The following is a 15042-nucleotide window of genomic DNA, read 5'->3' as shown; positions in this document are numbered from 1 at the left end:
ACAGCTTGAAGGGGCCCTCTGGGAATTATTGCAATGCTGTCAAATCTTGCATTACATAGAGGTTTTTCTTGAAGGCTCTGCTGTAGTCAAGTAACTACCTGAGAATCTCACTGTTGTTTAAAGTTTCTACTCCATGTTTTAAAAAAGTTGGTATGACTCCAGAAAGCTCAAAGAGCAGAATATAAAGAATCCCAAAGTCAATTAAAAAAAAATTTCAAGCCATTCATGCATTGAACAGTTAGGATTGGCAATGCTACTGCTACAACACGAGTAATCACTACCCTGCCTGAGGTCAATGATTTTTCCTCTTTAGTTGTTCACAGGAAATACACTTAAATACACAAAACAATGACCCATAGTAATAACAGATCATGCACAAGACTGACCTTTGTAAACACTTTATTTTTTCCAAAAAATAAGTATAAATTTTTTTCTAAATATACATAAGTACTAAAACTTTTCCTTGCATTTTTAATCTTTCTACTAGAATTACAGTGAGTTTGAGCCCATGGCAAAAGGCAAGGAAGCATCAGGCTTATAATATTCCCTCCGTGACTAGGAATTTTCTTAAGAGAAATTTAAGTGAAGTTAGGCCCAACTAAAAGTTTTGAAAATATAATTGCAGCCTAGATCAAGTACATTTTCCATTTAAAAAAAAACCCATAAACAGTTTGCATGGATTTAAGTGTTCCTTTACAGTGTTTAGAATACAAACCCAGTACTGTCTCACTAATGAAATAAAACTTGCTATAGGCAATGGATAACCATCTCAAAAGTGTCCAATGATTTTTACTTTTGGAAATGGTGCTTTTGCAAATTCTGCTCCCAACTGAAAGTTCCTTGTCTGCTTTCATTATCCAACCTATGCCATGTGCAGACATTGACCATTGTGAAAAGTTATTTTAACTAAGGTGGTGGTGATAAAAAGAATCCTTGAAAAATGCAACATAACAGGGCCCCAATTATTTGAAGACTTTTCTCTCTCTAGAAAGGATTGATAAAAGGAAAAAAAAATCAAGGACAGAAAAGTAAAAAGTCAAATGTTAGGGTTCAGCCAAGCTATGAGGTATTGCCTGTTTCTTTGTATTTCTAGCTTTGTGGTGGACTGCAAATTGGAATAAAAGTTTATTCCATCACTGATTTAAAATATGGATTAGCTACCTATAGCAAGTTTTCTCCAGGCCAATGATAGAGTACAGCATTGTCTCCTAAGTAGCAGCTACACATTCTTCTGTTTGTCAGTAAATAAGACCTAGGAGAAGGAGATGCAGAAATAGGTTTATTGGAGGGGTGACAATACTTGTCAGAGGAAGAACAGCTGCAACAGGGTCACCCTTCTCAGAAGATATAGCTATAAATCTGTTCCTCAAAAGTCCACAGATAAAAAGGATAAACAGTTACCCATGAATCTAAAAGAAATAAGAAAATGAATCCAGTTTCACCTTTATAGAATTCTTAATGCTGGATTGAGAGAAAGGCTTGTGATTATACCACAGCATGTCCACCTCTCACCACCAGAAATGCATATACACTGGAGAGCTAAAAGCACACCGTCTGGTAAGCTGCTGTTGCAATGTATTTTTATCTAATTCCATATCTGCTCTCTGCTCTATTTACATTTATGACACATTCAGACCGAAACAGGTGACTAGTAGAAAAACATTTCCTAGCTCTGAAATTATTTACAAGATGGTTTCTTTAAAACTAACTTTGCCCTTGCATTAAGAAACTGAACATAAAGGATTAAGCAGTCTGTTCTAGTCACAACTTCTCAAAGGGAAACAAGTGTGCTGCTTCTCCTTTCTTTTCCCGCTTACTCTTTCTACCTTTTTTCTCTTTTCTTGGTTCCTCCACTTGCCGATTCTGAGGCCAAGAAACAATCACATCTTCAGCTGGAGTCTTTGAACTTGGCTCCCCTTCTTCATCAGAAGAGAATCCAGCTCCTTTCTCCATCATGGATCCTGATGCCTCACTCTGGAAAAAATAAGCAGGGTGCTTTTAATGGTCCTTTTTTATCATAATATAGTCTTATCACCATGGAAGATGCTGCTCTAGTTAGCAGTTGTGTTCTATAGCAAACAAGTGGTACATTTTATATCATTCTCTACACACAGCAGCATCAATCCATGTCTTGTATGTGCAGCGTTAATTCGTGTTCAGAACAAATGTTCACTAGTTAAGCCCAAATGTAAAAAGAAACCAGCTTTAAAATCTGACTTAGTTATCCCCACGCATGATGAGAAACACAGAATCATAGGACTAAAAGGAATCTCAACAGGTAATCAAGTCCAGTCGTCTGCACTCATGGTAGGACCAAGTACCATCTAGACCACCTCTAATAGGTGTTGGTCTAACCTGCTCTAAAAGTCTCCAATGATGAAGATTCCACCACCTTCCTAGGCAATTTATTCCAGTGCTTAATCACCTAACATTTATGTAGTTTTTCCTAATGTCATCCCTTGTTATAATTTAAGCTACTTGTCCTATCATCAGAAGCTAAGGAGAATAATTTGTCTCCCTTCTCATTGTAACAATCTTTAACATAACACCTTTGTAACATATTTGACAGAATAATTTCACTTCATAACAAACCCACACAGGTCGCTTTTCTCCTCTGAAAACTACCTGCATGGTTTGGAGTAATACAAAATATGAAGTGGATGTGTCAGAATAAGGCCATAATATCAGAGGGGTAGCCATGTTAGTCAATCTGCAAAAGTGACGAGGAGTCCTATGGCACCTTATAGACTAACAGATTTACTGGAGCATAAGCTTTCGGGGGCAAAGACAATGCATACATCTGACAAAGTAGGTCTTTGCCCAGGAAAGCTTATGCTCCAATAAATCTGATAGTCTATAAGGTACCACAGGGCTCCTCGTCGCTTAAGGCCATAATATAAAACCATGTTGCTTAGTTGGGGAGTGTTCATCTTATGTTAAACAGGGACAAGATTTCAAATTTAGTGGGAGAAGAAAGGGAGAGAACTTTCCATGAAGAGATTTTGGAAGTTCTCTGATGTACCCATTGAAAATAAAGCATGCCAGTGTCAAACACTGCTAACGGTCACGTGTCATTTATCAAATAAGTGCATAGTGACATTAACCACCACCACCACCAACTGCATTAATAGGACAGCAAGGGTACTCAGCTTCATCTGCCAAAATAACCCTCAAGTGTTTTCACAGGCTGCAATTAATATATGGAAAGGCCAAAGGAAGCAATAGATAAGTTACGATGCTAGACAATTTAAAATCAAGTGAGGATGCACTTAGTTGGGTTTCTTGGCCCCTCACCACTTTAATAATCAAAAGTGTCGAATCCTGCTCATGTTATTCATTTGAGCTGTCCCAAGAAAAGAGCTTGTAAGAACTGGGAACAAGAGACAAGAATTAAATGCAAAGTCCATGGCTACCATTTTCTTGAGAGGTCTGAGTGATGCATGATAGGCAAACTCCCCCTTGGAAAACACCTTACTAGTAGCAGAAATACACAAAGATTCTTACCTTTTTACAGTATCGTTGCTTCAGTCTCTCTCTTATGAGAAGTCCTTTTGCCAGCAATTTCCAATTCCCCAGTGCTCTCTTTTCTCTTTTCTATGTGGAATTATTATTTCAAAACAAGAAAGCTTTAAAGTCAAGAACTCTGATGTATTCAAAACTGTTTGAAAGGTCTTTGGTGTTTAAACAGAAAGGAGAAATTCTGTATACTAATCTAAATGCATTGTATCATTCCTCTGCAGTTATATTTTATAAGGTCTATGTTTGTACAACAATCGTATTTATTCCATCATATAATTTTATACTATTACTCACTATCAGCAGCTAGCATAGCTTTTTACAACATCTCACGAGCTAAGCAGTGCCAGGATTGGTCAGTACTTAACAGAAGAAACCCTAAAAGAATGTCAGTAGATACTGTTGGACAGACTGGGCAAAATGCGGCCCATGGGCCAGATCCGGACTGCTGTGCCACCGGGTCCCAGCCTGCAGACACAGCAGGAAGCCCCAGGCAGCTCCATGTTTGCCCAGTCCCACCCGCAAACCACTCAGAAAAGCAGCTGATGGGCTGTTTTTCTTTCGCAACTGTGAGCCTGGAGGGCAGGTGGGAAGGCTTCATGAGCTGCCCCCCGCCCCAACACAATCCCATTGGCTGGTTTCTAGTTTGAACAACAGGCAGCACATGAAGCACCATAGCCTCTCCCCCCCACCCCAGCTCGTAGTTATTCACACGTACACATGGCCACTGCAGCCTGTGCAGGGGTGGGGCAGGCAGGGAGGCTGCCTCCAAAACGTGCTGGGCTGCTGGCTGGGAGTCACTCAGGTAAGTCTCCTGGCCACAGCCTGCGTCCGGAATGCCAGCTCCTCCCTCCCCTGACCCTCTGCCGCCCAACCCCACATAACCCAAACCTTCTGCCTCCCACTCCTACACCCATACCTCCTCCCAGAACCTGCTCCCCAATCCTCTGCCCCAGGTCACATCCCAAACCCCTGCCCCAGTCCAGTGCCTCAGGTCACAACCAACTCCTTCACCCTAACTCCCAGACCCTGCACCCAAGCTCCCTTCTGCATCTATCCCAGAGCCCCGAACCTCCTCCATTAAATATTATGTAAGAGTCCAGCCCTTGACCACTTTCCAAAATCTTGGTTGTGCCCCCCCATCAAAAATTATTGCCCAGCCCTGCTGTAGGATATTGGGCATTAGTCTCTGAGTCAATACTGAATTGGGCACTTTTCTCAAAGTCCGTACTAAATCAATGTCCCACCATCCAATACTGCAGGAGGGGCCAACATTTGGATTAAATACAACATAGATGTCACAAAGTGGGATGCTGGCTCTCATTCCCTGGCAAATCTCATCTTGGGTAATTATATCATGCCTACAAATTTAGCCCGAGCTATGGATTCTTCACTTTCTGTTCTAAACAGCTATGTAATGTTGCTGTGTGCTGTTAAACAGATGCTGCGATCCATCCCAGAGATGAGAGCATTATTCTAATAGGTCATGTGTCCCTACAGTTTGGATATCAGAGTAAAAGTGCTTTGAACTCTATTTGGACAAATGCTATTGAAATGTTAGATTCTGACCTCTATGCATTGGCTCAGCTCTGTTGAATGCTTGCATAGCCCACACGTTTGACTGTTATATAAAATAATTTAAATTATTGTTCAATATAAAAAATAACCACTCTGTGAAAACAATTCTCACCTCCTTTTCCCTCTTTTCTAGCTCTGCCTGTTCATTCTCCCAAGCTGCAATGAGCACCTCTCTGTATTCTTCACAGACTATGTAGCCATCAGTACTGGAAAGGAGAACAAGTTTACCTCTCAGTTTATGAACTAGCAAAATAGGCCAAGTGCTAGGGGAAGAATGGAACCCAATCAATACATTTTGATGCATCACTGAAGACTGCTGAGTACGGACAGAAAAAGCAAAACAATAGATATCTCTGCAAGGGTGGTTTCCCTACTCTTCCAGAGCAAGAGTAGGCTGCTAATGGAAATGAAAGGATAGGATGTTGAGCTGAATTCTGTGAGGTCATATGCCATAGCTTGCCTGGAGGTATTCTGTGTCTACAGCAGCTGCCAGTGAAAATGGCATGGTATACCCCCTTGGCATGGAACACCCACAATGTAGCATACAAAAAAAAATCTTCATAGGTTCAACAAACCAGAAAGCAGGCATATCACATACACTGGGTGTGAGTAGCCACCATGAAAATCAAATCCAGTGATGGCTTGAACACAGTCAATATCCAGTTTCCGTGCCACTCTATGCAGATTGGGAAGTTTTAGCTGTACACAGCCTATTGGTAACATACAGGGCTGGAAAAGATACACATTTCCATATTCATTCCGGGGAACCTGTTATTGAAAAATGAAAATAAAAAGTGAAGCCTTGTACTGAGTCAGGAAATTAATGAAAATTCCTGCTCTTATTGAGATAGATATTTCACAAGTGTATGCTTAGTTACCCCTTATTCTGAATGTCTGATTAGCAATGGCAACAGTTCTTTAATATTTAAGTCACAAGTCATATTTTCAGACCCTGGCCTATACTATGAAACTATATTTTACCTATGTAGACAACCTTGACGTAAGGGTTAAAATTAATTCAGAAAAGGTACCGTGTGAATTTCAAGCAAATTAACTATTCCCAGTTTTTTCCATATGTAAATGCTCTTATACCAGAACGAGAGTACCTTATTCTGAATTAGCTTAATTCACTTCTAATTAGCTAAAAGCTAACTAAATTTGATTTCTAAAATTCTGAATGGCAGACACAGAATTCCAGATTTATTTGCAGTCATAACAACAGAGACATAGGTTAGATGAGGCTAAAATTTGGGCTAACTAAATCTACAAATCCCAGATCTGAACAACTTCAAATTTAGGGATCCCAAGGCTGCAGATTGATCCTACCAGTAACACACAGATACTCTTGAAAAATAAATCCTATCTTCATTCCACATTTTTGCATTCACCACACACATCACCCTCTTTTCCGGGCTGCCTACCCTTCCATCCACTGCCACAGGAGGCTGGTACTCCTCTGTCTGCCACAGGCCAAAAAGTGCCAAATCCTCTTTCTCCCTGTTCGAAGGCTCTGCCATTCGTGCTTTCCTTGCCTGGTTGGAAAATCCTTTCACCATCTGTGCAAACACATTTATTGCACTTTAGAAACAAACCGGTACTAATCTGGGATCTCAGATTTTACTTGGGTAACTGAAAGAGAAGGGTGTAAGAGGGGAAAAAGTGCGTAGTCTATACCTTTGACCTCTGTTATAGTTTATGCTTGGTGCACCCAGGGCCGGACGGAGGCATGGGCGTGCTGGGCAGCTGCCCAGGGCGCCAACCGATGAGGGGCGCCTGATGGCAGCTGTAAGGGGCGCGTGGTATCCCCTACAGCTGCCATCAGGACCTGCGCGCCCAGCTCCCGCAGCGCTGGCCCGCCCACATCCCCGCAGCGCCGGCCAGCAGCGCCTTTCCCCCCATGGCTGTGGGGCTCTGCATGGCCCGGCGCGTGCGCCAGCAGTTGTGGCCAGTGTGCACATGCGCCGTGTGCCTCGGGGGGGGGGGGGCCCCGCGCTCCATGGGCAGGCCCGCACATGCACCCTGTGGCGGCGCCGCTCGCCCAGGCACAGGGTTCCAAAAGGGCTCGGGCCAGCCCTGGGTGCACCTGGGCACACTAGGGCTAAATCTTCCAATTAAAGCCTGGAAGGCTTTGAAGAGCATCAAACAAAATGCAGGTGTACAAGGCAGGAGGCCTCCAAACAGGGATAATCCCCAAGAGTGTGAAGAGCATTTAATGGGGTTCTATGTATCGGTGGGCCTGCCTTGCTGATGGATTCACATCAGAAGGGCAGCTACCTGCAACTTGGAGGGAAATAATTTTATCTCCATCCCCATCACAGAGCTCCCCCATGTACAAATCCTGTCTATGCAGCCAATGGGAAGATGGTATAAAAGCAGTATTTTCATACCAGATGGTATTTATTCACAGAGAGCAGACACATTGTAATGATGTAATCCCAAGCTCCCTTACCTTGTAGGGTACTTCCCCAATCCTTACCACTCGAGCTTGCTTCAGCCAGGTGTCCCGAGAATGCAGTGTGCGCACACAGTCTCTAAAAAAGCCAGAACAAAATGATTGCCTATATGCTTTCAATGGATTGCAAAGGTACACAGAACTGCCTTGCTACGGTCAATCAGCTTAGTTACATGTGCATAATTTTTACAAGCATTTGTGTCTTACCTGGCATAGACTGCCTCTCCTCTGCAGTATCCTAAGATAGCAGCAGTCTCAGGGTAGATGGCCTCATATTTCAGGATATGCCTCTTCAGTGCATAAAGAGGGTGATTTTTATACTCGCCAATGGAGGTTGGCAACGGCCGGTCTTGAAGTTTAACTAGAAACTGTGACCCAAGCAAACAATAGTGAAATCAACAATCTTCTGCACCAGCACTTTACAAAACAAAGAAAGAGGACATAAAAACATGATCAAAGGAAAAATCAGAACCCCTTACCAAAATCAGGTACCCAAAAGGACAAAAGGCATCCCTGGTGTATCTCTTTTGGTGTTGATGGAATTACACCACAGAAGAGCTTGGTTCAAAATGTTTAACAAGGGCAATGCTGTTCTAAGCTACAATTTACAAATGGGTTTGTCCTCTGCATTTTTTCCTCTAGAATCTCTCCTAAAACAGTCTTCATTTTATCTTAGCTCTTATAATTAACATACGTATGTTCCCCAGAGCAGTCCCAGACTTAAAACACCTGCATACAATTACAGCAAATACTCTAGCACCAAACCCCAGCATCCCTGCTTAGGGAAAATCTCCCAGGGAATTTTGCCAGACTCAGGATGTTATGATTTGGCTCTTAGTATGAAATGAGCCCAACTGACTGGTGTCCATTTACCTCCCTGTCTTCCTTCTTTTCTCTTTCCACAAAGGGGCTTCTATATAGTTCCAGCGTGTCTTCCCACCACTGCGGATCCACACGATATTTCCTTGTCGACGTCATCCATGCGGGATCATACCTTTGTGTTATGTCCTTTACATGCCCATTGGTATCAATCCCCACAATATAGGAAACTGGCTTGGTGGCATATTTGAAACACAGGGAGGGCTGATCAACGATGCCATGAACACAGTCCACACACACCCATCTGTCTTCCCGCTCAACAAAGATTTCCAACCACTGGTCTGTGCCTGTCACTTTGACCGCCTCCTGTTCCCCATCATCATCATCACTTGAGATTATTTTATTCCTCTTCTTTGGTTTATTAGAAGAGCCTGGAGAAGCTGCTTTTGCCAGCAATTGCTCATTTCCACCCGAATTTTTGAACTCCTTTGATTCCAAAGACTTGGCTTTCCTGCTATTTTCAACTGCTAGCCTTGCTTTATGGGGCCCTGATGATCTCTTCTGCTTCTTACAGACAGTTTCAAAATCCTCATCAGAGAAATGACTGTCCTCCTCATCTGAAGCCTCAAACTCAGAATCACTGCCCTCATCACTTCCACTCTCCTCTTTGTAAGACACTTTCACAGTCGCTCTTCGTCGGCAACTGTTTCTGGGCCTGTGTGTTCCTACCTCTTCCTCCAGATAGCTCTCACCGTCGCTGGTTTCCTTTTGTTCCTGGCCACCCTTGACTACCTTTGATTTACTTGACCTTTTGGTTACAGAGACATTTCCTTTCCTGTCAGCGCCTTCACTCCCCGACATCTCCTCCTGTTTGGCTTGTTTGCAGGAGCTTTTTCTTGATGGAGCCTTAGGGGTTTTGGCAGAATGCTTTTTCAAGGAGCTCTTGCCCTGAAAACAAAAGAAGTAATCTTGATTTTTTTCAAGAGTAAACAATGTTTGTTAGACAAATTCCAACTTCCACTGACTGAGCAAGGTGGGAAAAGAACAAATCTTTGTGAATACAGTACTGTTCTGTTAGGCTAAAAGTTTTAGGGACCTCAAACCTACAAACAGCTAAAGAGGGACATTTTGGTGTACTTCAAGAATCTGTGCTCTGTGTTCCCAACTCCAGAAAGCAGTGAAGAGAATATTGGCTAGATGTACAAGCTGGTTGTGAACTTATTAGTCTCCATCATAGATGTTGGAGATGGAAAAGACCTAGATCATTCAGTCCAACTCTAACATTTCATCCAGCCTAGTTTTTAAAAGTCCCAGGCAGTATGATCCCCAAAGACATATGATGGAAGACATTATGCAGCTTAGATCCTTGTTTCAATCACACCAGCGTAACTTGCAACGTGGCTTTAAACTTTTTAAATTTATACTGATGAAAAAAGCTGGATGGACATTCTTATATCAATTTAAATCTGGCTTATTTTTATGTATCTTAAGTTGAATTGAAACATGTATAAGCTAAACGGAAAATAAGATATTCAAACTAAAATAAGCGTTCATCCAACCTTTAGTATAAGCAGCAGTCTCAGGGCAGACAGCCTCGTATTATCCACAGAGGCAGACACATTGCATTAATGTGATTCCAAGCTTCCTTACCTTATAAGGCACTTGCACAATCCTCACCACTTGAGCTTGCTAATCACTTTAACATAACTCCTTTAAGTTCAATTCTTCCAACTCTGCCCTACTACAGCTTATTGTCAAGATTTTTCTAACAGCTTTTTTTTTCTGTCTTCATTAACATCACGTGACTCCAATCAGCCTCTGTGCTAGAATGCAGATTGCTAAAATACTCAATTATTTTCTTTCACCATACTAACGAACCCTACCTTTCCCGCTGGCTGTTTCAGGGGAATGGGTTGCAGAGACAGCACAAGCCGGCACATCAGCTGTAACGCTCGTAGAATAAGTAAAAATATCTGTTAAAGAAAGAAAGAACGAACTTGTGTTTTGTTTTTTAAAGTATGAACAGCCAGCTTAAAACCACATCAGAGCCAGAGTCCAACCCAAAATTCAAGTTTCAGCTAGATCTTTCACGTGGCGCAAGGTGTGTGGATAAAAATTCATTTCAGTTACCTGTGGTACTTACATTGCGCCCATTACCATAGTATCAGAATGTCTCGCAATATATGTATTTAATGTATTTATGTTCACAACATCCCTGAGTGACAGACGGGGAACAGAGGCACAAAGAGGCTAAATGACTTGCCCAAAATTACAAAAGAAGTTGTAGCGGGACGAAGCCTCACATCCTTTTCTCCCAAATCCGAGGTTAGTGCCAGAACCCTGAACAATTCTTCCTCTCAGTTCCTAATTCCTGAGGTAAATGGTGTTAAAGAAGGCAAGGTGGCATGTCTCTCAAGGATAGGTTCAATAAATTATGTATGCTAATGAGAAGTTACAATACAGAAACATCAGCCATTCCTATGGGCACTGCAATTCTAGTTTAGTGACTGTAATCTACTATTAGTGGTAACCTGCTGTTTTGTTAGATGGAAGTGAGCAGAAATAAGCAGGAATAGATAAATTCAAGCCAGAAGTGTTTAAATCTAGGCATACCTGTGCTCCTCTCCTGCCAATGCACATAAGCATGATTCCATAGATCCTAACTACAGGTATCTCTGCACCTCCAGCCATAGCAAAGACATTCTACAACTAGAATGATGTTACAATTTCTCAGACTTCCAAGGACCATGATGGAATTGTGGGCAGCATGCCTGCAAAATGGCAGTTTACATGCAGCTCTCCTGAAGGATGGGAAGCCTTCCCTTAGTGCTCAGTTTTGTGCACATAAATTATTTTTCTTTAACCAGTAGCCTCTATGTGAACTAGAAAGACATGACTCTAATTTACCCCTACACCAGTTCCCAAGTCACAGGCTGACTTATTGCCAGATGCATTAAAAACAGTTATTCAAAACCTTCAGGCTGTTCTAAATCATACCTGAATACCTTTGGCCTCAAGATGTCATTTTGACTGCTGAGGATTGCCTCAGCGCAATGACACATTGATCACAACTGGTTTGTCCACATATACCCTGTAAACCAATCAGGACCAATTACACCTGGAATTCAGTTGATATTCAGAGGGCCAAAAGCACCAGGCCTTCAGTTGGGTACAGCTTAAAACCGGGGGCTAATCACAGCAGGAGCCTGGTGAGTGCTTTTTCAGATTATAAATCAAGTGTGTCATTCAAAGCACATGGACTACATTCAAAACAAAGATAAAATAAAGAGAAAACTGAGGCCCAGAGATCATCTATCAGTTTTCTTCAAACACAGCTTCACCCCTTGAGCCTGACCTGCAACCTCTATAGCAGCAACCCCAATGATCGGGCATCCAAACCCAGCCACGCAACTTCGGGAGCATCCAGACCTCAAGTCACTCACATGGACCAACTCTTCATCATCTCTTGCGGCGTAGATGGCAAAGCGCCTCTCTAAAGTGGACTGGAGGCTCTCTCGATCATCAACAGAGAGTTCAGTGTTGATAGTGAAGGTTGCAACAAACCTTGAAGAATGACAAATTCATCTTACTGTCTAGTAAGAAGAACTATAGTTCACCTTTCCCTAAAAATGTTTAAAAAGGAGGAGGAACAGGAATTTTCCTCACATCAATATTTAATAAGATAAATCACTTGAGCATAGGTGACTACCAGTGTTCCCTGTAAGTTTTGTGCTTGGGCAGCCACCTCGGAGAGATTCAAATGCCACCCAGCTGATTAGCAGAGTGCCCACAGAATCCACAGCTGGCAGCATGCGTTTCTACAAATGGCATACATCCTCACGTGCCTCAATGCACATGAATTTTTTCTATCCATGTGTGGAATAAACTTTGAGGGACTACTGGTGACTACACTCACCAACATTGATCTCTCTACTTGTGTTGCATGAGAAGTTCAATAGTCAACATAAGAGAAGCATGATTACAAAGGAGGTTCTTACCATTTCACCAAGTTGGAGAGGTAGAGAAGGTCTACACGACCTGCAGGCACTTTAGTGAAGTGGGTGGGGATGATGGAAAGGCCAATAGCCTGGAGATCTGGCTGGTTGCAGACCCTGTTCCTATGGAAACCATTTGCTAGCAAACACAGTAGGTGAACCTGGAGAAGAAAAAATAGGTTTTAAGATTGTAACAGCCAGTATTTTAGGTACAATGAATGACTTTACTCCTCTATCAACAGCTAGAGAAGGACAAATACAAAGCCTTTTCAGCTAATACAACAAGCCATACTAATTCAGGTGCAACTACATTACAGTTAACATACCAGCACGAATCTGACCCAAAAGCTATGTGAAAAGAGAATGCAAAAGTTTTCAAAGGAGCTGTGGCCAGGTAAGCCAGAGGAGAATATAGCCTTTTGTTACATACAATTTCTGTAGCCTTTGCCAGAACAGCTTAAATTCTGTCTTTAAAACTGTCACTTCTAAGACCTTTGTTTCAAATCTACTCCATGGCACAATTATTAGGGAAGTGAAACAAAGATAGCAAAAATCTGAGAAGCAGATTTTAAACAAGCCCTGAAATGAAGTGCTAGTAAAGTTCCCTTTGACAACCATACATCCATCTACCATCTAGAAACACTGATGAGCTTTGATTTATACACATCCCATTATTTGTTTTCTGGGACTAGGCACAAAAATTGATACAAAACCAACTTATCTTGTACATGTGAAACTACTGTAATCGCTTCACTAGAAAGCAAGAGCAATATTCATCTTCAAAAATAAAATCTAAAGCTAGTCCTCATTTTAAATACTTTTCATTGTCATGATTTCCCACCCTTTTCCCATCGGTAGTACAAAAACCGAAACATAAGTTGGAAGGATGTCCACCAGCAACAATGGCAAAATCACATACTTCTGCCTTCCTAATTTAACAGAAAATCCTCACTCGGTGTATGTAGATATTTATCTGGCCACCTTCATCATAATATCTGTGCACTACATATTACTGGGTTTGTTCTTGAAACATTTTGTAAAGTAGGAAAGTCACATCCTTGGATCTGTGTCAAAACAGAAATTGAACCCAGAGCTTCTGAGCCAAGGAGGCCATCTTACCATTCAGTGCTCCAGAAGAAAATCATAAAGACCCTGTTCCTCAACAAGTATGTATGTGCTTAACTCCCACTGGTGTAAGTGGGAGTTAGGTACGTACATACTATGAGGATCTTGATCAAAATACATTGTGTGCCCAACAGTATCTTTAGACTTAAATGTGAAGAAGAGTTTAATTCCATGAATATGAGCAGGAGTTGCCCAATACAGTAGCTGTCTTATATAGACCACTGACATCTATTTTGTTCCTGAATTTCAATAATGCAGATTCTGCAAGTGGCAGGGATTCTAAATGATGATCAGAGAGAAACCAGTATGTGAATTGATTGGAACGCTGCTTCCTTTTTCCTTTAATTTCTAGGCAAGGTCATAGATCATGCAGATTAGAATTAGCACTAAATGTCACTGTGTTTTTTCAATCACATCCCACAACTGTTTTGAAGTCTTCATGATCTGTACCCTCTCCACCAAGTTGCTTCTGTGACCCTCACCTTATGTGTATCTTCATGAACCTCCTTGTTGAAGCGTTTCATCATTCTCCGCAGATAGGTCTCGAACTCGGCTTTTCTTTTCTCTCTACAAAGTGATATAAAATAAATGAATGCTGTAATGCCCTATGGACCTATCGTTATGGATTCCTGACTAGGATTTGGAATTATCAAAAAAGAATGCCTCAGAGAATCACTAACACCTGTGCATGCTTTGGAATCGCTCAATCAATTCTATGCAAATAATCATGAAGTACAGATGTGATTAAAAAACTATTAATTCTACATGCCTTACTATTGAGACTTAGTGTATTGATTTAAAGTTGTCAGTATAAAAGGCCACGATAGTTATTACTTAGTTTATTTAGCACTTTTAATTAACTACCTACCTACTCAATCCTCACAATGCCCATATGAATTGGGAAAAAAAAGTTCATCATACACCTATAACAAGTATTCATAGAACTATGAGAGCACATGTAAATTCTCAGCCTCACTACCCCTCCAGCATTTCCTATAAGCTGTGCACTTGTGCAGCCATTCAAGAGAGATTCAAATGCTGTCAAGCTATTTAGCAGAGCGTCCACAGCTAGGTTTTGTGTTTCTACTGGTGAAGCACATTTGCGTATATACCTCAGTGCACATAAAAAATGTATTCTGCACATGGATGGAAAACATTAGGGGAAGCGATCAATGTTCCCTCTATACAACCGATCTTACCTTCTCTCTCTTTTCTTTGCCAGCTCTGGTGTTTCAATCTCTATCTCAACTGGTTTGCTGGGCAGCACTAGTGCAGGAAGTGCAGCAGCTTCGCCTGATTTCTCTTCGAGTTCTAGAAATATAAAATTAAAATTGATGCCTATGAAATCAATGTCCCTGGGGAGCTTTTCCTCTCTTGCTTACCTAGGTACACAAAGAAACGGTCATTTGGTGTCTGTTGAGTAACCTACTTTAAATGAGCGGTATGCCATATCCAAAGCAGGAGCAGGCAACAAGCGGCCTGCACCTCTCAGACAGTTTGCCAGGGTTTGCTTCTGGTGGGCTTCCGGTGCTTTGTATACTTATGCATCTACTGGTA

The 15042-nt window shown here is 41.7% G+C and overlaps 1 protein-coding gene across 7 annotated transcripts in view; it reads right to left on the bottom strand.

Moving 5' to 3' along the window:
• Window positions 1–15042, bottom strand: part of XPC (XPC complex subunit, DNA damage recognition and repair factor) — a 36875-nt gene that overhangs the window by 14996 nt on the left and 6837 nt on the right. For 6 of the 7 annotated variants that reach the window (XM_025188764.2, XM_025188766.2, XM_025188763.2 and 3 more), the window contains exons 4-16: window positions 14685–14796; window positions 13968–14052; window positions 12364–12521; window positions 11809–11929; window positions 10249–10338; window positions 8420–9313; window positions 7754–7914; window positions 7544–7625; window positions 6516–6650; window positions 5693–5862; window positions 5207–5300; window positions 3505–3594; window positions 1827–1974 (exon numbers count right to left, since the gene is read on the bottom strand). In XM_025188764.2, the coding sequence (XP_025044549.2) occupies window positions 1827–1974; window positions 3505–3594; window positions 5207–5300; window positions 5693–5862; window positions 6516–6650; window positions 7544–7625; window positions 7754–7914; window positions 8420–9313; window positions 10249–10338; window positions 11809–11929; window positions 12364–12521; window positions 13968–14052; window positions 14685–14796 (2340 nt within the window). Of the gene's footprint in view, window positions 1–382; window positions 1975–3504; window positions 3595–5206; window positions 5301–5692; window positions 5863–6515; window positions 6651–7543; window positions 7626–7753; window positions 7915–8419; window positions 9314–10248; window positions 10339–11808; window positions 11930–12363; window positions 12522–13967; window positions 14053–14684; window positions 14797–15042 lie in introns of those variants that run through there. The other variant, XM_075938772.1, reaches the window with a different exon arrangement.

The sequence above is a fragment of the Pelodiscus sinensis genome, chromosome 11 (genome assembly GCF_049634645.1).
Source record: "Pelodiscus sinensis isolate JC-2024 chromosome 11, ASM4963464v1, whole genome shotgun sequence".
Taxonomy (NCBI): Eukaryota; Metazoa; Chordata; order Testudines; family Trionychidae; genus Pelodiscus; species Pelodiscus sinensis.
This window is presented reverse-complemented; position numbering and strand designations above follow the sequence as displayed.